This window comes from Schistocerca nitens, chromosome 8, assembly GCF_023898315.1.
Source record: "Schistocerca nitens isolate TAMUIC-IGC-003100 chromosome 8, iqSchNite1.1, whole genome shotgun sequence".
Lineage (NCBI taxonomy): Eukaryota > Metazoa > Arthropoda > Insecta > Orthoptera > Acrididae > Schistocerca > Schistocerca nitens.
The window spans coordinates 439,790,886-439,813,401 of NC_064621.1; the positions used below are offsets into that span (position 1 = coordinate 439,790,886).

Here is a 22,516-nt window from a genome sequence, read left to right on the forward strand (position 1 = left end):
TCTTTGGATGTCGAGCATTTGTACATATACCAAAAGTACCAAAAGAAAAAAGGACGAAATTAGAAGACAAATCTAAGGAACTTATCTCTGTTCGATATTGCGAAGATTCTAAAGCGTATCGTCTGGTTGATCCAAATTCACCAAAAACAATTGTGAAAGCCCGTAATGTGCAATTCATCGAAAACTCAAAGTGCACTTGTGGAAACAGTATTCCAAACAGTAACCCAATTGATGATAATCGTATAGACAGTCGTCAACTAGTGCCAGCACCTAACATCACTGAAGAGGCGACTGAACTGACACAACCTGCTGAAGTTGACAGAAATGCAGTTTATCTTGAATTAGCACAAAGTGACACTGAGAAAACAGTAAATAACAACGTACATAGTCACACAGAAGTTGCGCAGCCAGAAATACAACCAGAAATTAGAAAATCATCACATGAAAGAAAACCAAATACTAAATATTTTAATGATGATTTTGCTTGTCTTGCTAGTACTTCTGAATCAAATTCATATGAAGAAGCAATGAATTGTGATTACTGTGAAAAATGGAAGGAAGCCTTAGATGTTGTTGTTGTGGTCTTCAGTCCTGAGACTGGTTTGATGCAGCTCTCCATGCTACTCTGTCCTGTGCAAGCTTCTTCATCTCCCAGTACCTACTGCAACCTACATCCTTCTGAATCTGCTTAGTGTATTCATCTCTTGGTCTCCCTCTACGATTTTTACCCTCCATGGTGCCCTCCAATGCTAAATTTGTGATCCCTTGATGCCTCAAAACATGTCCTACCAACCGATCCCTTCTTCTAGTCAAGTTGTGCCACAAACTTCTCTTCTCCCCAATACTATTCAATACCTCCTCATTAGTTACATTATCTACCCACCTTATCTTCAGCATTCTTCTGTAGCACCACATTTCGAAAGCTTCTATTCTCTTCTTGTCCAAACTAGTTATCGTCCATGTTTCACTTCCGTACATGGCTACACTCCATACAAATACTTTCAGAAACGACTTCCTGACACTTAAATCTATACTTGATGTTAACAAATTTCTCTTCTTCAGAAACGCTTTCCTTGCCATTGCCAGTCTACATTTTATATCCTCTCTACTTCGACCATCATCAGTTATTTTACTCCCTAAATAGCAAAACTCCTTTACTACTTTAAGTGTCTCATTTCCTAATCTAATTCCCTCAGCATCACCCGATTTAATTTGACTACATTCCATTATCCTCGTTTTGCTTTTGTTGATGTTCATCTTATATCCTCCTTTCAAGACACTGTCCATTCCGTTCAACTGCTCTTCCAAGTCCTTTGCTGTCTCTGACAGAATTACAATGTCATCGGCGAACCTCAAAGTTTTTACTTCTTCTCCATGAATTTTAATACCTACTCCGAATTTTTCTTTTGTTTCCTTTACTGCTTGCTCAATATACAGATTGAATAACATCGGGGAGAGGCTACAACCCTGTCTCACTCCTTTCCCAACCACTGCTTCCCTTTCATGCCCCTCGACTCTTATAACTGCCATCTGGTTTCTGTACAAATTGTAAATAGCCTTTCGCTCCCTGTATTTTACCCCTGCCTCCTTCAGAATTTGAAAGAGAGTATTCCAGTTAACATTGTCAAAAGCCTTAGATAATGAATATAAATCTCTACTTGAAAATGAAACATTGATTTAGACTGATTTACCACCAGGCAGCAAGGTAATTAATTCGAAATGGGTGTTCAAGGTGAAAGAAACGTCAAATGGGGAAATTGAACATTATAAGGCTCATTTTGTAGCGAAAGGTTATTCCCAAATACCAGAAATAGACTTTGATGAAACGTTCTTGCCTGTTGTTCGTCATTCTTCACTTTGCATCCTGTTAGCTTTATCAGCTGAATTTGATCTTGACATTGAACATATGGATATTCAAACTGCATTCCTAAATGGTGATCTCGATGAAGAAGTTTACATTCGTCAACCTGAAGGCTATGTGAAGAAGGGGGAGGAGATGAAGGTTTGCAAGCTGAAGAAGGCAATTTATGGTCTAAAAAATATGAAATTAGATGTGACATTACAAAAAATGAACCTAAAGAAGTCAACTACAGAAGCTGAGTATATGGCTCTATCAGCAGCAGCGCAAGAAGCGGTATACCTTCAAGGATTGCTTCGTCAATTGTGTGTTACACATAGTGAAAAACCACTAAGTGTATGCTGTGATAACAGAGGTGCCATTACACTGAGTCACAATGGTGTGCATCACGCTCGAACAAAACACATTGACGTGAGGCGCCACTATATTCGTGATTTAATTAAAACAGGAAAATTCAGTGTGAAACCTGTAATTACCAATAAGCAGCAAGCTGATTATGCAGGACTGACAACTCGATCCCGGACTAGCAAGAGGTAACATCTAGACACTGTTGCCTCAAGGGGGGAGCAATCTCACAGAAGAAGATAACAGTATTAGTATTAGTGTGGTACAGTGGATATGGTATTGGACTTTTATTAAATGGGTCATGAGTTCAAGACCCGTCTTGTGTGTTAATTTTAATTTTTTTTAGATGTGTCAAGAAGCAGTGTTCTGGAAGGTTGTGTATGTGTATATAGACTGTGTAATCTTCTGGCTGGAGGCAGTTCACTCTATGCTCTTGTGTATGTGTGTGACTTCAGTTCCCAAAAAATCTTTGTTGAGTTAAAACTGGTGTTCATTATTCACCTAGCTACATCTGAGGACGCCCGATTCTTTCTACCTGCATGAAAATATATTGCAAATGCAGTTACTTCAAAATTAATATGCATACACACACATGTAAATTTGCCTCCCAGAACTTCATAACTAGCAAGTGGGTGTGGCTTGCATCGGACTGATGTTGTAATTGGCTGGTGCAGTAGTTTGCAACTCCCATTATTTTCATGAAATGTCACTCCAAACCCCAAATGAGTGTGGAACCGATAACATTTGTGTCTCCTGAGAACTTTCCTGGCATTCACAACTTAAATTGTTAAATTTATATGAAAAAGAGGATATTTGGGGATCTAACCTTGTTTTCTAAATTTTAATTGTAACTCTATGCCCTGGCCCATAAACAAAATAACCATTATGTCAGACAAGTCATTTGGCTGCAGATTATTAATGCTGCCTGTGCAAAGTTGGTGCCAAGTTGTTTGTTTTGTATATGAAATGTGATTTATTCTTGATACTTACAATTTTCAAATCATTTGGCATAGTGCATAAGAGACATCTCAGGTTTTACAATAAGAACATTTTTGGGAAAAGTTCAAAAGTTTACCTTATTTTAATATACGTTTCTGAGCTACAGTTACTCAAATACCTATTATCATTTTCAGTGCACAAAAATATAAAATATATAATTCTCTTGTTCAAACTGTGAAACTGCATAACTTTACTTTTCCACCAGAAGAGTAAAGAGCAATTATTTTCATTGGCCCAAGTTCCAAATTGAATATTTTACAGATTTCTGTTTTATTGTAAATTTTTAACACTAATAGATTGTGGTGTTTGGGCATAGAGTTGTAAACAAATTGTGGTTCAATCATTTCAAATACATTCTTTTTCTCCTGCAATACTATAGATAGTGGCACTAAAACTCTCATATCTCTCTTTCTCTTCATATGTGTGTATTTGTGTATTTGTTTATGTAAATTTACTGTAACATCATTTTTTAGGTACTTCTTTCCTGGAACGCCTGGTGACAGCAAATGACCAGTATAAGAGGAGTAATACTGGCGAGTACAATACTGCTGTTATTACCAAATTGGTGAAAAATTTTCGTTCTCATGAACTAATTCTGAAAGTCCCAAATGACCTGTTTTATTACAATGAACTGAAGGTAAAATATTATTATTGCTTCAGAATCACATAATAATCTATTGCAATATGATGATTTACTGTCACCCACCAACTGTGTGGTGAATAACCATCCAAATAGTCAGTAATAAATAAAACTCTGGCTGCAAAAAATTTTGCGTGAGAAAATACTTACTGGTGCTGTGGATTAAGTCCTGAAAAACGGTCACAGCTATTTTGTTTCTCACAAATAAGGAACAGTGTGCCTAAATGGCCACATGCCAGTCAGACTACAAAACCAAACCCCTGGGTCTCTATCGTCAGTCAGTGTTGGAATTTTTTTCTGTTACTTATTGCTACTTCTTTTCTGGAAACAATGTATTAATGGGGAAAATGTCAAGTTATGCCATAATTTGGAGACCGGAAGTTGTAGGTCCCCTCGTAAGTGGCTGAAGAAGTTAGTTAGAAAGCTAGAGAAAGGCAAGTGTATACCATCTCTGACAGCCCCATTCTTAGTAAAGCACTTTGATGTTCAAACCAATCTTTGGCTCAGTGAGCACTTCAACTTGCCATAAATGTTAAAATATTAAAAAAGACTCAGAAGAAGATATAAAAGCAGTTTCATTGTATGAAGGAATTAACTTTTCTGTGGCAGTAGGGAGTAGGTCACACTGAAAAATTTCAAGGGGTATTAGCTGCCTTATACAGAATACATATTTTAATTCTGATTTAATAAAATACTGACAAGTTAAATTCCTTATATTGTTTGGCAATGCTGTATTGTTAACAGTGTTAATGCTAGTTGGCAATAACTATAGACACAATCCACAATAATTGTAGCTAAAAGATTCCTTTGAATGGCATCATATACACCAAATCTGCTTGGCGTCAAACAAATAAATGTGGCAAGCGGAGAACCCCCAACTACTGACGTAATAACTATTAGGAGGTGGCTTGTTTGCATAGAGCAACTATACACATTTGTTACGGAGCCAAATGGGGTTAAGAAACAGCTAATTAGCAACAATTTACAATGATTTATTGGTAAAAGTTTTACAATATGTGACTGGAGTATGAAGATTATGTGGTTGCAGTATATTTCAGTGTTCACTTTCACTGATATGTCTTCAAATGTGGGTACAGTCCTAAATACAGTGAAAGAAGACTAAAAACCCATACATAATGTCTGATTTGGCTCTTCTTGGTTGCAACTGTAGATGAGTCCTGAGACACTCATTAATGTAAGACACTGTCCAAGTACTGTTTTGATGATTGTCTTGATGTACTACTCGCTGAGTGGAACTGTATTATATTCATATTTGGCAGATGGATGTCCGCCTGGGAGCTACGTGTGTTACACAAGGTGGATGAGTAACATTGTCTTTTTTGTGAGCATCCTCTCTAGAGTCTAATCCGTACTATGTTGTGGCTGAGTCAAATGCAGCTTGGTGCCCATCTATGTAGACTGTATCTCATACCTTCTGGAGGACACAGTAAAATATTTAGCAATGCCATGTCATATGCTGTTTATGTTAATGAAGGTCTTTGAACATCACCATCATATACTGTTCACCAAGAACACAAAAGATCAGATTATTTTCTGAAAATAGTAAGGCTCTACATTAAAAAGAATTACCAGCTACATTTTGTGTGTGGCTGTCCACTTCAATCATCCACTACCAGAACTCATCTGTTTAAACATGTTTCACTTACTTATTCATCGTACATTGTACATGTCATTTTAATCATTGTGTATGTGAGAATGAAGATCAGGTGACAATGAACATTGCAACTAATGCAGTTATCAGATTTGTTCAATACTTGAACTAGGATAATTATGTAATTTGTGTAGTGGCTAGTAAGATGATGTGACTTACCAAATGAAAGTGCTGGCAGGTCGATAGTCTGCTTGTGTCTGTGTATATGCGGATGGATATGTGTGTGTGTGGGAGTGTATACCTGTCCTTTTTTGCCCCTAAGGTAAGTCTTTCCGCTCCCGGGATTGGAATGACTCCTTACCCTTTCCTTTAAAACCCACATCCTTTCGTCTTTCCCTCTCCTTCCCTCAGTCCTGATGAAGCAACCGTTGGCTGCGAAAGCTTGAATTTTGTGTGTATATATGAATATAATAGAGGGAAACATTCCACGTGGGAAAAATATATCTAAAAACAAAGATGATGAGACTTACCAAACAATAGCGCTGGCGGGTCAATAGACACACAAACAAACACAAACATACACACAAAATTCAAGCTTTCGCAACAAACGGTTGCTTCATCAGGATAGAGGGAAAGACGAAAGGATGTGGGTTTTAAGGGAGAGGGTAAGGAGTCATTCCAATCCCGGGAGTGGAAAGACTTACCTTAGGGGGAAAAAAGGACAGGTATACACTCGCACACACACACACACACACACACACACATATCCATCCGCACATACACAGACACAAGCAGACAGCCTTTACAAATGTCTGCTTGTGTCTGTGTATGTGCAGATGGATATGTGTGTGTGTGTGTGTGTGTGCGAGTGTATACCTGTCCTTTTTTCCCCCTAAGGTAAGTCTTTGCACTCCCGGGATTGGAATGACCCCTTACCCTCTCCATTAAAACCCACATCCTTTCGTCTTTCCCTCTCCTTCCCTCTTTCCTGATGAAGCAACCGTTGGTTGCGAAAGCTAGAATTTTGTGTGTATATTTGTGTTTGTTTGTGTGTCTATCGACATGCCAGCGCTTTCGTTTGGTAAGTCACATCATCTTGGTTTTTAGATATATTTTTCCCACGTGGAAGTGGAATGTTTCCCAAACATTCCACGTAGGAAAAATATATCTTTGTCTTTAAATATGTCTGCTTGTGTCTGTATATGTGTGGATGGATATGTGTGTGTATGCGAGTGTATACCCGTCCTTTTTTCCCCCTAAGGTAAGTCTTTCCGCTCCCGGGATTGGAATGACTCCTTACCCTCTCCCTTAAAACCGACATCCTTTCGTCTTTCCGTCTCCTTCTCTCTTTCCTGATGAGGCAACAGTTTGTTGCGAAAGCTTGAATTTTGTGTGTATGTTTGTGTTTGTTTGTGTGTCTATCGACATGCCAGCGCTTTCGTTTGGTAAGTCACATCATCTTTGTTTATATATATATATTCCACGTAGGAAAAATATATCTTAAAACAAAGATGATGTGACTTACCAAATGAAAGTGCTGGCAGGTCAACAGACACACATTGTTTGTGTGTCTGTCGACTTGCCAGCACTTTCATTTGGTAAGTCACATCATCTTTGTTTTAATAGAGGGAAACATTCCACGTAGGAAAAATATATCTAAAAACAAAGATGATGTGACTTACCAAATGAAAGTGCTGGCAGGTCGACAGACACACAAACGAACACAAACATACACACAAAATTCAAGCTTTCGCAACAAACTGTTGCCTCATCAGGAAAGAGGGAGGGAGGATGAGGCAACAGTTCGTTGCGAAAGCTTGAATTTTGTGTGTATATTTGTGTTTGTTTGTGTGTCTATCGACCTGCCAGCGCTTTTGTTTGGTAAGTCTCATCATCTTTCTTTTTAGATATATTGTTTCCACGTGGAATGTTTCCCTCTGTTATATATATATATATATATATATATATATATATATATATATATATATATATATATAGAGAGAGAGAGAGAGAGAGAGAGAGAGAGAGAGAGAGAGAGAGAGAGAGAGAGAAACATTCCACTTCCACGTGGGAAAAATATATCTAAAAGAGACTAAACAAACTTAAGCAAAAATCACTACAAGGATATTTAACTTATACAGTAACGTAAATGGCCAACATGTTTCAATATCATTTGCCGGTACTGGTTTGAATCACTGTGATCGACGGTTTAACATCTGCGTGTGCTTGTAGGCTGAATAAGGGAGGTAGGCTTGACTCAGCTTGATGTAACAATTTATTAACGAAGCCCTGCGGGCAGAACAGACAATAATACACTGCAATTAATAACTCTTGTGAAGGCATGAGAAAAGTTCATTACGGTAAATTATTCCGTATCTAACACTTGGATTCATGCTTTACCTCAAGAAGTAGAACATGGAACAGAAAACCACAATCAAAGAGTAAATCACAGAACAGATGTCACTTGTGTATAGCGTCTCTGGCGTTCAGTGGGGAAGTTTCGCAGAACTGTACTTGCAAACACCCGTGCATGTCAAGGCACTGGATGATGACAGAAGACACCACATCTTTCATGGGGAAAGTATACTACAATGTAAAACTAACTCATTCCACATCATAACAATAATCACAGTTATGAACCATGGAACATGCAAATAATTAAGCTAACTGTCAGACATCTTGGCAGTGGTTTGGGAGTCAAAATGGTGCAGCTTTTCTCAATCTTCCTTTGTAAAGGAACATACAAAATCACAGTTCAGTATTAGACAGAATTCAATGTTTCTCAAGAACTTTCTTAATACAGTATTTATAAAAATAAGGATCTTTCCCATCATGAACTGTTCTACTAGCAACATATCTTCAGTGGTTGAGCAACTACATTTTTCAGCAAGAATCACAGTACCACTACAGTCTCCTTGAGATATGGCACAACTTTCTCTTTACCTAGCTTACTGAATGTGTAAATCTTTCAGCTTGTTTCTTTTACAAAGGAAAACCCAGGAGAATTGCCCCAATTTAATCCTTGCACCACTGAAAAGATGAATAAGTATTAGTGTCAGTGGTGTTGAGAAACAGCTGAAATCATTAATCCCTGTGAGTTTCTATACTAAATTTGCGACTGAGGTAGCCCATCTTCTAACTATAATCTGTCATAGATCCCTTGAACAAAAAACTGTGCCAAGTTCTTGCAAAAATGTACAGGTCACACCTGTTTACAAGAAGGGTAGCAGAAGTGATCCTCAGAACTACTGTCCAATATCCTTGATGTCAATTTGCTGTAGAATCCTAGAACATATTCTGAGCTCAAACATAATGACCTCGTCAATGCCAACCAGCATGGATTTCGAAACATCGATCATGTGAAACTCAGCTCACACTTTTCTCACAGGACATACTGAAAGTTTTGGATCAAGGCAAACAGTTAGATGCTGCATTTCATGATTTCTGTAAAGCATTTGACTCAGTACCACACCTACATTTATTGTCAAAAGTAAAATCATATAGGGTATCGAGTGAAATTTGTGTCTGGGTTGAGGACTTTTTGGTAGGGAGGGCACAGAATGTTATCTCGGATGGAGAGTCACCATCAGAGGTAGAAGTAACTTCAGTTGTGTCCCTTGTGAGTATGTTGGGACCCTTCCTGTTCACATTGTATATTAATGACCTTGGAGATAATATTAAAAGAAAAATCAGGCATTTTGCAGATGATGCACTTATGTATAATGAAGTACTATGTGAAAGAAGCTGCATAAATATTCAGTCACATCTTGATAAGATTTCAAAGTTGTGCAGGTATTGGCAACTTGCTTTAAATGTTCACAAATCTAAAATTGTGCACTCCACAAAACAAAAAAAAACGTAGTGTCCTATGACTATAATATCGGTGAATCACTGCTGGAATCGGCCGAATCATACAAAGACATGGATGTGACACTTTGAGGGATATTATGAAATGGAATGATCACATAGATTCAGTTGTGGGTAAAGCAGGTGGTAGGCTTCAGTTTATTTGTAGAGTTCTAAGAAGTGCAATCAGTCTACAAAGGAAATTGCTTACAAACCACATGTGCAACCAGTTTTAGAATACTGCTCAAGTGTGTACCAGATAGGACTGACAGGGGATACTGAATGTATACGTTTCATCCATGGGAAAGAGGCACAGAGATACTGAAGGAACTGAACTGGAGTATTTTTGAACATAGAAATAAAATATCATGAGAAAGTCTGTTAACAAAGTTTCAAGAACCGGCTTTAAATGATTACTTTAAGGATATACAACAACCTCCAATGTATTGCTCACCCAGGGCTTGTGAGGATAAGATTAGAATAATAACTGCACATACAGAGGCATCCAAACAATCACTCTTCCCATGCTCCATACTTGAATGGAATGGGAAGAAACCCTAATAACTGGTACAATGGGATGTATCCTCTTCCATGCACCTCACGGTGGTGTTCAGAGTATAGATGTAGATGTAGTTCTCCAACCCCTTTTGAAACAGCTTCCAACTGTCTGATAGCAGACAGAGCAATTTCCAGCTACTTTTGAACAGCAGCTATCTCATCCCATGCTGAGAATGTTGGTCTGAACATCAAACAAGGAACTACAAATTAGCCTTAGTCATTCCATTTTAATTTTAGGATTGTAGGATTGCAAGTTCCCTATAATATTGGTGCTAAGAATGTCATTTGTCTTATAATGAGAGAAACCCCATTTTAAAATTTATGGATTCCTTGAAGATAAATTTGTGTCTCGAACTACTGCCAAAAATATTTTCAGTAACAGACACATGTATCATTGTCAAAAACAGTACAAATTTGGACAATACACACTACTGTTGAGTGAGAAAACAAAGTGGAAGACAATATGACAGTTATAATATGTGCAAACCATTATCTGCTGTAGATGTAGGTCATGCTTTAATGTGCACCTTACCATATTACAGTGGATTCAGTTCTAATGTGAGTCCAGCATGTCAATACCAACCTTTCCAATAGCCAATTAACTTACTGCTCAATATTGTTAACCCAAAGGTCATCTTCCCACTATATAATCTTGACATGGTCTGCATTTGTGTGTACAGTTGCTGCCCCTGGTTTTTACGTGGCACTCTCAATAATCTGTCTTTGGTGGTAGGTGACACTCTTACTTTTTCCCTCCAAGTTTCAGTAACTGATTCTCCTGATCCATAGTTAATGCTTTGACTTTTATTATTATTATTATTATTTTCCCCCCAAAGCTCAAAGTTTAACAATGCTTATGAATCAAATCCTTAAGCTTAACGTTTCTTGTATTTATTTACCTTTTGTGGTCTTAATAATGCCTATAACTTTCTATCTATGTCATCCTTCGTGTATGATTAGCACATGACTTTTTTTATATTCGATTTCTTTGCTAATATCTTCTGGATACAATGGTCACATATAACTTTATTTTTTACAGCTGGTTGTACTATTCATTCCCAACTAACAATCTTTTTCACCATGTGTGGATCCTCTTCCCCAAAAATTTAATGTTTCAGTTGGAAAAATAGCTCATTTGACTCCTCAAACAATGTAAACAATTCATAACCAGAGTTCCTTCATTTCAACCATATTCGAAAATTAACCATTAATATAATATACTTTACTATGAGCTTCAGACTCCTCCTTCCCTCTGGTCCATATACAATAGAGTAAGTCAATTACATTACATTTTACATAAAGTTTGTTGTTAATAAAGGCTCTTTGGTTACTACTTGGTGGGCCACCATAACGCATTCCATCGGCGGCTGAACAGAGTAACATGTCCACCACAGCAAGTGACAATGTCCATGCACCACTCGTACTCACAGGAGGAGCAACTTCTGCTTGTATTCTTGGCTCTGCATAAACAGAAGCCTAACGACAGTGTTTTGCTCCACTCTAGCTCAATTAACTTAATAGTCTTTCTCTCTGTATTCACTTGAATATTTTCCATTTCTTGAAGAGCCAAAGAGTGTACCATGGCAGACTGATACCTCATCTTATGTGTCTACCTTACTATTTCCTAATATACCAAGGATTATTTGGACTACTTATTCCATCTTAGGTGAAAGTTACTACTATTAGAGTGTTAAAATATGCAAACAGTTATATTTTTTTGTTTGTCTGTCACAGGCCTGTGGTGGAGATTTAACAAGGATGGCTTGCAGATGGAGTCAGCTGCCCAAAAGGGAATTTCCTATAATTTTTCATGGAGTTCAAGGCAAAGATGAACGAGAAGCTCACTCACCCAGGTGCTTCACAATCCTTTCCATTCTTAGTTTCTAGTATTTTGCTGTTATATGTGTTCCATTAATAACCTCTGGCTTTACTAAGGCAAATGCTGCTCCAGGCAGATATTTGGAAAAAAACATATTTCCCAGTAGGTTTGTCTTTAATTATGGTCTCTGTTTTAAATTTCATATTGATAAAGGATATATTTGTGAATTAAGTAAGATGACTTGCATGGAGTACTAAAATCTGTTAGAAATGTGTAATTGTTCTGTCTGTGAATGAGCGCCATTAACATTTTTATGTCCCAGCAATACACCACCGTGTGTATTAATATAAAGTTATGGTCACACACCCTCCTTTTGTGATGTTTTTCTGTGTCAGATTATGTAATTCTTTAATGCAAAAAATTTATCCCAGTGACTCTAACCTACAACTTTTGAAGAACCCTCCATACAAAATGCAGTCCAAAAATTGATACAGCAAAATTTTATTGTAGTAGCAGCTTCCAATGTCATATTGGCAGAAGCCTAACCAAATGAAGCATATAGCATCTGGCACTTTCATGTAGCAGCACACAAGTAATACCACTTTTGAGAATTTCATTAAAAATACTGTCATATCAAAATCACAATTATGTCCAAGTTCAAAGGCAGGGTCTTCAGTGAAGTAAGACACTTAAAAAGCACATTTATCTGACACTGATACATGAACAGAATAGAACTGACCTCTTGTATAGAGAGTGCACCTATTTATACAAATACTGAATATTCTAGAATACAAGTATTTACATGTATATTAAATATTCTAGGGTGTACAAACAAAAGATATTTCAACAACCTTCTAAAAACGGCAATGCGAAATAACTACTAAATGCTGGTGATTGGGTTTGAACAGGTGACACACACCACACCAGTCAGCGATGTTAACTTCTATGCCACACTGCATCACAACTTGCACCATTGCTCCTCTCCTAGAGAAACAGTGACACATTGTTTCAGAAGAGTTCTTGGAACCGAATGCAGCACCACAGAACCAGATCTTGCCAGTGTTTCTGTGCATGGCAAATCCTTGCTTTCTGGTGATGTTGTTACATCCACTCCACTATGAAGAGCATGGAAGATAGCTCCTCCCTTCAAATGTTTCCAATAATTGAGTGGGTTTTCAGTTTCCTTCAGCTTCCAGTCATCAGCCTGCACCTTTGGACTGTTGTAAGCCTTCATATGACGGATATGGATTATGTCATTTACTTTTGTCTTCCGTTATGAGGGGTCATAACCCTTGACTTCATATTTGTCATCTGACAAGTGAAAAAAGATAGAATATAGCCCAGAGTAGCACAATTGGCAATTGACCATAAATAATGAAATTATGAGGTCCTCCACATGAGTGCTACAAGGAATTCATTATACTTCAGTTACATGGTAAATCAGTCAAATCTAAAGGCTGTAAATTCAACTAAATACCCAGAAATTACAATTATGAACAATTTAAATTGGAAAGAATACATAGGAAATGTTGTGGAGAAGGTGAACCAAAGACTGCGTTTTATTAAAAGAACACGTAGAAGGTGCAATAGATCTACTAAAGAGACTGCCTACCCTACACTTGTCCATCATATTTTGGAATACTGAAACACGCTGTGGGATCAAAGAAGAACACCACATTTTGTATTATTGAGAAACAAGAGAGAGAGAGACACGGACATGATATGGGATTTGGGATGAAATCATAAAAACATAGGCATTTTTCGTTGCGACAGGATCTTTTCATGAAATTTCAATCACCAGTTTCCTCCTCAGAATGCAAAAATATTTTGTTACTGCCAACCTACATAGGGGGAAATGATCATCATGATAAAATAAGGGCAATCAAAGGCCTCACAGAAATATATAGCTGCTTGTTTTTTCTGTACGCAGTTCAAGAGTGGAATAATCGAGAATTAGTGTGAAAATGATTTGTAGAACCCTCTACAAGGCACTTAATCATGATTTGTAAAGCAGCCGTGTAGATGTAGATGTTTACTATACTTGGCACTGTAGCACTCTTGGTCTTTTCTCCTGGAGTCAAGAATTTATATGTAAGCCAGCTGCCTTACTTCTTTGATCCTGGTGATGGGGTGTTTCACATAGTCATCCTGAGTATCATCCAGCTGAAACAGAAAGAGTGTATCTGTTGTCATTTCATCCTCATTACTGTGGAGCAAGAAGAACAGTGAGAAGCCTTAGAGCTTGCTTCGTTTTGTTGTATGTGTATGTTACGATGGATGGTAGTGCAGTCCCATTTTTCTATTCTTCATCAATAGGTATTTAGAGGATATCTTCCAGCTTGTTATTAAAGCATGCTTGGGGCCAGTAGTCTGTAGATGGTGAGTGGTTGTCATCCTGTGGGTGATGTCACAGAATGAAATCATCCCTGATACAAGTCTCAAGTGGAAAACATTTCCACAATGAGAGGGCATCACAGGGAGTGCTTCATGCTTTTAAAATGATGTCGTCTTTAAGGGACTTTGCCATTTGTGGAGCTTGGCGGTTGGCACAGTTTTGGTAATAGCATAGCTGGTGAGATAGTCAGTGCAGACTTGTATCTATTCCCATTTGCAGCCTTCAGGCACCTCGCCAAGAGTTCAATTTCAGATAAGTGTGTAATAAAATGTGGCGAAAATGTTTATGTGAAGTTAGGAATGTGTATCGTAGTTTAAAACAAGAAAAAACAATGTTCAGTCACTACCTAATTATTTCATACCACATTTTACAACACATTACCCGCATTCAGATAACCCTCAACCAGTTTTATATCTATCTTGTGTAATCTGGGTTGCTGCTTCTTGATGATGCCTTAGATTCATTTTGATGTTACTGCATCATCACATGGATATTACGTGTTGGTCAAAATAAGTTTTAGTAGTTCTTGTTTACAAAGGTTTTTATTTCACACGCTAGATGTTTGGCGGTGAACTTGTTTTACATTGTAGAACTTACATCTTCCAGTTATAAAACATTTTATGTTGTGACAAAGTCTGACTACATGGTTTTTATACAAAATTCAGTCCAAGACTGAAGTATGGTGCATACAAATCGCCTTTATTTATATTGTTTTTAAACAATTACTATATTATTACGACTGAATTTTTCATAAGAACAATTAGAGTTTTTACATACATCTTCCCAAATTACATAGAAACTTACATAGAATAAAAGTGAATAATTCCATACAAAGACAGGAAAGAATCTGTTTCTATTAAGACTATAAATTACATGTTTTATTATTCCAGCAATATATTTTGTTAATTTGCATGTAGTAATTAACTAACTGAAACAAAAATCACATGCACATATCCATCTGCACATACACAGACACAAGCTTGTGTCAAAGGCCTTTGAATATGTCTGCTTGTGTCTGTATATGTGTGGATGGATATGTGTCTGTGTGCGAGTGTATACCCGTCCTTTTTTCCCCCCTAAGGTGAGTCTTTCCGCTCCCGGGATTGGAATGACTCCTTACCTTCTCCCTTAAAACCCACATCCTTTCGTCTTTCCCTCTCCTTCCCTCTTTCCTGATGAGGCAACAGTTTGTTGCGAAAGCTTGAATTTTGTGTGTATGTTTGTGTTCGTTTGTGTGTCTGTCGACCTGCCAGCACTTTCATTTGGTAAGTCACATCATTATATATATATATATATATATATATATATATATATATATATATATATATATATATATATAGGGAAACATTCCACGTGGGAAAAATATATCTAAAAACAAAGATGATGTGACTTACCAAATGAAAGCGCTGGCACGCCGATAGACACACAAACAAACACAAACATACACACAAAATTCAAGCTTTCGCAACAAACGATTGCTTCATCAGGAAAGAGGGAAGGAGAGGGAAAGACGAAAGGATGTGGGTTTGAAGGGAGAGGGTAAGGAGTCATCCCAATCCCGGGAGCAGAAAGACTTACCTTAAGGGGAAAAAAGGACAGGTATACACTCGCACACACACACACACACACATGAAATGTCTGCTCGTGTCCGCGCATGTGTGGATGGACACGCGCGTGTGCGCGAGCGCACACCCGTCCCTCCCACACGAGCAGACATTTCATGTGTGTGTGCGAGTGTATACCTGTCCTTTTTTCCCCTTCTGCTCCCGGGATTGGGATGACTCGTTTGGTAAGTCACATCATATATATATATATATATATATATATATATATATATATATATATATATATATATATATATATATATATATATATATATATATATATAATGAAAGTGCTGGCAGGTCGACAGACACACAAACATACACACAAAATTCAAGCTTTCGCAACAAACTGTTGCCTCATCAGGAAAGAGGGAAAGACAAAAGGATGTGGGTTTTAAGGGAGAGGGTAAGGAGTCATTCCAATCCCGGGAGTGGAAGGACTTACCTTAGGGGGACAAAAAGGACGGGTATACACTCGCACACACACACATATCCATCCGCATATACACAGACACAAGCAGACTATCGACCTGCCAGCACTTTCGTTTGGTAAGTCACATCATCTTTGTTTTTATATATATTTTTCCTATGTGGAATGTTTCCCTAGAGAGAGAGAGAGAGAGTGGAGATGAGATTGAAATTGGATATAGGGTCCCCAGAGGTTATGGTGTTACAAGTGGAATGGTGCTGTTGCAGTCGGGACTGGTAGCAGAAGCCCTTGAAAGTAATTGCAGCATGTGCTTTCACCACTGTCATTCTTTACTGTGGCTCACATAGTGTCTAAGAAATGTCTAACAAATTACTGGACACCTGGCCAGTGATACCTGCATCTGTGATTTTATCTAGTCTTCATGAATCCCAAATCCCAGATGACTAGTTGTTGGAGCATCATAGAAAAACTTCAGGATAACTGGCTGTAGATGAGCTGGGATGACACGCAACTATTTCTGCACCTTTGGATCATAGTTCATCTGTACAGTGCTCCATTAGTGAATTAGAATCCTCCTTTGATCAGTTAGTCTTTCTTCAAGACTTCTGTGGTTATCAGCAGTGCTCATTCTTTCCTCTGTTCAGCAACAATATCATTTATTGCAGCTGTCTGCTGCTGTATTCCACCAAAGGATTCCTGGAAAGGCAGTCGGTGTCCTTGTGTTTGCTTCCATTTTTATACCACTGTGATGCTATACTCCTTACACCTCAGTGCCCCTCTTCCCAGTTGACCCAACAGATCCTTTAGGCTAATCAACCAACAGAGAGAATGGTGATCCATTTTTTTTATAAACCATTCTGATTTGCAAAAAAAAAAAAAAAATTGATAAGTGTTATGCCACAAGTAGGAACAGGATCACAGCATATGGCTTGAACCCCATGGGATTTCTTACTGACATATTTCATGCAACTGGACATTATAAGGTGAATTTACATACTACTGTGTACACACTATTTGCTCTGGTCAGTGAAAATTTAAAAAAAAAAAACATCTATCGCTCATTGGTGCCAATCCTCAAAAAACAAAAAACCACAGCTTGTTATTGTCACAGTACTCTTACTTTCTGAACATGCCTCATAGTTCATGGGGGATTTGCATCTCTGGTGGCCTCACCTCCATAGATGGTTGCCTCACTCAGTTTTTGTAACATCAGCAGCTGGGTGAATGGCTGTTATCTCTTTATGGCTATGGGGAATCACTATGACATGCTGGGTTTGCAACCTGGCCTTGCCCATGGTACAACAATGGACTTTGTCATACAGGTTGACTGTAATTGCCTGCAGTTGACTGATGTGAATAGAACTGTTGTGATATTTGGCACCTGACAGTGTAGTAGTTCTCAAAAACTCTCCTTCTTTCTCTACAGTAGCGTACAACATGTCCAGGACATCCACAGTGGAAACACAATACTGTGTTGTCCTCTGTTCTCCAAATCTCTGTACTTCTGTGGGGCATAAGTTGGTTGTACATAGAGTTGGTTGTACATGCATTGGTGCTTGGTTCTTGTCTGATGGTTGCGGCATAAGCCAAAGTTCACTGAGTCCATTCTGCCTGGTGTGTTCAGCTGTCGGTGGATATTGCTGCTAAAGGTCAATGCACGTCTTAGACATTCTCCATTACCTCCTGGCTTATGGGATCAACATTCATGACTGCTATTTATTTTGTATTCAGTCCGACTTTTTTGGCTGCACTATACCTCACTATCTTGTCTCTTACTATCTGGTGTATGAGAATGGGTGAGTTCTAGTGGTTTCCCCAACTGCCATGGGGACCGCTTTTGACAGTCAGTCATACTTCTTTTGCCCAACTCTTTCTGTTGCATTTACTTGATTCACTGGAATCAGTAGATGAATTCCTCTGTCATTGTGACACCCTTTACCAGAAGTGCTTGATGCATGACTTACTGACTCCTTTCATCAAGTATGAGATTCTGTTGCCTTCTGTCATTTGGATTCATGATTTGGCATAGGGCCAAAACATCTGTATGCACGACTCTGTCATTTCTCCATGACATTGGACCTTGTTCTTCAGTTGTTCTGCTGTGCAGGCTTTGCTGATTGCCACTAAACGTTGTCTACAGTTCTGCTTGAAATTTATGCCATTTATTGAGCTTCTCCATGTTGTTCTTGAACCACCGATGGGCTGTGCAGTTGTGACAGGGCAGCATGCACACACAGTGTCTAATCAATCAGCCTGATCATGCAGTTTGTTAATAACAGTATGTTTCCAATGATATTAGCAACACTGATGCTGTATGTTGACCTGTTCAGCCTTTCAATCCTCTTACCATGTAACTAGTCTTTACACTGTCCCACTGAGATAGTCCTGCTATGACCTTAATTTTATGTGAATAGTGCAAATTGTTCCATCAGTACTGACTGATATCACCATCACCTCTTCCAAGGAAATACTTTATAGTAGCAGGTTCTTGTTTAATGGGACTAGCAGACATTAACTGAGTAACTGTGGTAAGTAAATCTGCTCATAATCTCAGGCAATAATGTATTTTTCACAGTTCAACATATAGTTCATGTCATCTGTAAAACAACTAGCGATATTAGCACTGCAACTAGTCACTCATGAGTGCAACTTTGTCACTCATATCTCTGGGCTTACATTCCATCTGTGTCAGAAATTACAGTACCTTTCCTCTATTGAAAACTTTACATCACTTAAAGAGCATGTAACAGGCTTTCAAAATTGGTCGTGGATGTTAACACTGCCTTCAGAACCCAAAGTCGCTTCACCAAAAATCAGCAGTCTTGAAGATAGTCTACATCCCTTTTTCTCAGCCTCATTCAATAAGTGATTCTGTTTCTGTTCAATAACATAGTCTGGGTAAGATTTAACACAGTGAGCATCTATCACAAACACTGTTGCAATAAACTGCTTCTCAGCGCAGGTTTTAAATTTCCATTAATAACACCTTCTGTTCAGTTTTTATTTGTTCTTCATAATACATTTATTCATCAACATAACAATAGAAACTCTGGTTGGCCACACATATTACTGTTGCTGAATACTATGGAGACAACTAGGCAACAACTGATATATGAATTAAGATCTTACAAATGTTTTCATCCTTTTTTTTCTTTTTCTGATAAAATACAATATCTTTTTTAATAATAATCAAAGGCCACTGCACCAATGATGATATCTATCAGCCTGGCATGGCCGTTGGCTTCACATGTATAGTGACCAGCTTTCAACAATGCTGTACCTTGTTGCAGCAAGCCCTACACTGTTGCTCCAGCATCCTCAAACCCATGTAACAGAAAGAAACAACAGTGCAGGTACACACTATTTCTAACATAAATCTATATATATCGCAGACATACACATTTTTGATAATGACCTGATAAAGCTTAACTACCTTTCCTTTAATATGAATATTACAAACTTCATATATTAGAGGTGTTACCACAGAACATGCTTCAAACTGTGTCACTGAAGAAAAGCAGTGCCGGCTAAGGATTTGCTATATTCTCTCATGAATAGCGGCACATACCCTCTCTCCAGCAGCTTGATACATGGCTATGACAACTCAGACATTTTATGTTAGACTTACCTCAAAGCCACCATGTCGATTCATAATTAACTTTACGGTCATTAACTAAATTTCCTTTAATATGAATATTACATACTTTGAATATTCAGAGATCTTACCATAAACCATGCATCGAAGTGCATCACTGAAGAAAGGTAGTGCTGGCCAAGGATGTGCTATATTCTGTCATGAATATCAGCACACCACTCAAGTGTAAGAACACATTTTCAAAACACATGATGTCATTCCACTGTTGTATTTGGTGACTCAATTGAATCCTTTGATCCATTTCCCCAAATCTTGACCAGCATCTCTGGAAAACGCTGATGGATGCCTGATTTGCAGCTGACTTACTGCTATTTTGGAATCCATCTGTCTACTGAGTATAGGGATATTAAGAATGATGTACTGCTTGTATTCCAGGTCCTGCTTCTTTAGGCAACAGTTGTTATGTAGAGCCATGGTCGTATAGACATTTGAAAATAACCGGCGTCTCCAGCAAATAGTGTCATGTCGAAACCAGAATCAACTCCAAATCCAAAGGGAGGGTCATCAATTAAATATAACACTTAAAACTGAATGCATGTTTAGTACTGACACCAAAATACAGTCAGAACAGAGCTGGTGGGTAGTGCTCACCAAATCTGTGATATTTTTGATCAAGCGAAACATGTCCCCCAAGTGTTCTAAATGGCGAGCAACTATCGGAGCATAGCATTTGTTCATTGGAATCTGGTTTCCTGAGCTGAGGACTGCACAACTGCTTGATAACTTTAATTTGCCTTGCAAGTCTCTCTAGAGCTTTATGGATGTAGAAAGGTCACAGTGCTTCACAGTGCTTCTCTAACTGTAAGCTCTGGATATGCGTCAGTGACCACTGTGTGGCACAGAGGCCAAAATTTTGTGTGTCACAGAGAACAGGGATCTTCGATTAATCGCCCAGGTCATGAATATGTTAAAAGCCTCTATTAAATCACTTTAATATCACTGTATGCTGATGAGAGGTGTGGGTATTGAGTCTTAACAGTCGCTAGCTGGCAGCTTCTGGGGAACCTGCTGCATCTCATTGTAGAATACTTAACTGAAGGCAAGTGGTGCTCTGCCTGGTTGGATCTGTACTTCTCTAGCTGTTTATGGATCTTCTATGAAGCCTAAACCCTTTCCTTGTAGTTTGGTGGTCTGTTGGGCAGTATTAACACCCAAAACCCAAAGAGACCACCTGATACGTCTTTGAATGAGGGTGACAGCAGTAGTACTAACAAGACTACATGCTGTAATAAATAATGCACTTATTGTTGTTATATGTGTTGAAGGTTAATTGGAAACACTGTGATCTTTCTACACTCCTGATCAAGATGCTGAAAGCTATCCAAGCAATAAAGTTGTTAAATCCCAAAGTAGCTTGAGAATGTGCTGTCATCAGTGAGTTTTATTACATTATGAACATAGACACCAAAAAACTCCAACAGGAATGTGAAAGCAAATAGCTCACTGAAGTTAAGGATTTCATGAAATGAGTTGATTGTGAGCTCCAGAAGTCAGCATCATATAATCTGAGATTGAACCTACCAATGTTGCCTGAATATCTTGCTTTTTCTGATTTAAGTTAGACCTCATGTACCTAATGCAATGTGGTGCTTTGACTTTAAATGCTTTGGTCATACCATCTTGGGTTGCAACAGTCAGGCTACTTGTAGAAGAATGCAGCTCTGCTGTCCATGAACCTGATGTTCAATTTACTGCCCTGCCCATGTGTGTCATTTGTCCTACCTCATCTAATTTGGAGCAAAGAATGTCCTGTCTTTGCAGAAGAGAAGAAAATCCAGAAGATTAAAGAACACTATGCATGTCATACTCTCACTCATGCTGTACACATCTGCATACTATGCCGTTGCTCAGCCACCGATGGGACGGCTCTTTCATACTTGATACCATGCAGCGAGGCCCTGTGGAGTTCAGGCAAAGGATAGCCTTCTGGAGATGTACTTGAACACATTCTGCTTCCATGTTCTTCATCAATAATAGAATCATGAACTTCAACACAGCTTGCATAAATTTGCTGCCACTACTATGCACTGGTGACACCTTTTTTGTTTGTATAATAATCTATCATCAGCTGAGTATTCATCATGAACTTTTGACATTCGTGGTCAGCAGCTTGAACCTTTAGCCATCTGTCTGCAGGTATACCAGTACGTTCCACAGCACTTGCCTTGCAACTCAACCAGGCTGTTTTACCATGAGTCTTCCTGGGTGAATGTATGACATAAGAATCAGTCCCGCTTAACTGTAAAACCCACCAAGACAAGCAGTTTCAGTCATGATGCTAGCACAAAATGAATATGTTGCGCCATTAAACTATGCCACGTACAAGCCAATGTTAGTCTTTGGCAGCTCACCTGAAGGTGTCTGGCACATGTCCAGGTGAAATAATGTGGTTGTAAGCAATGACCAGTTCCTCTCCAGAAATATCATTGAGTATTCAGTTTGGCAGGAAAAATTCTTGATTTACCCATTTCTACTTGTCTTGAAGCTTTGCTGCTACTCGCCATATAGTAAAAAGGAATTTTCAATCCGAGGTTTAGAGATTTTTTTAAATTTTATTTTCAGTTGGTTGGGATTCCTAATTTTGAGCTGTATATTAGATGTGAACTTGGTGAATACATGTGTACCTGAACACATAACTCCACTCTGAACTGCAGACAAGGAATTTAAATACATGAAACTTATTTTTTTGTTATATTGTGATTGTTCAAATTACAATTCAACTGAAACTGTGTCTATAAGCATTCTCTGCAGAACA

The 22,516-nt window shown here is 38.3% G+C and overlaps 1 protein-coding gene across 3 annotated transcripts in view; it reads left to right on the forward strand.

Annotated features, from left to right (window-relative positions):
• The window catches only part of LOC126198992 (putative helicase mov-10-B.1), a 418,198-nt gene that overhangs the window by 330,422 nt on the left and 65,260 nt on the right, over positions 1-22,516 (forward strand). For all 3 annotated transcript variants that reach the window (XM_049935664.1, XM_049935663.1, XM_049935665.1), the window contains 2 exons: positions 3,676-3,839; positions 11,593-11,711. In XM_049935664.1, the coding sequence (XP_049791621.1) occupies positions 3,676-3,839; positions 11,593-11,711 (283 nt within the window). The remainder of the gene's footprint in view (positions 1-3,675; positions 3,840-11,592; positions 11,712-22,516) is intronic.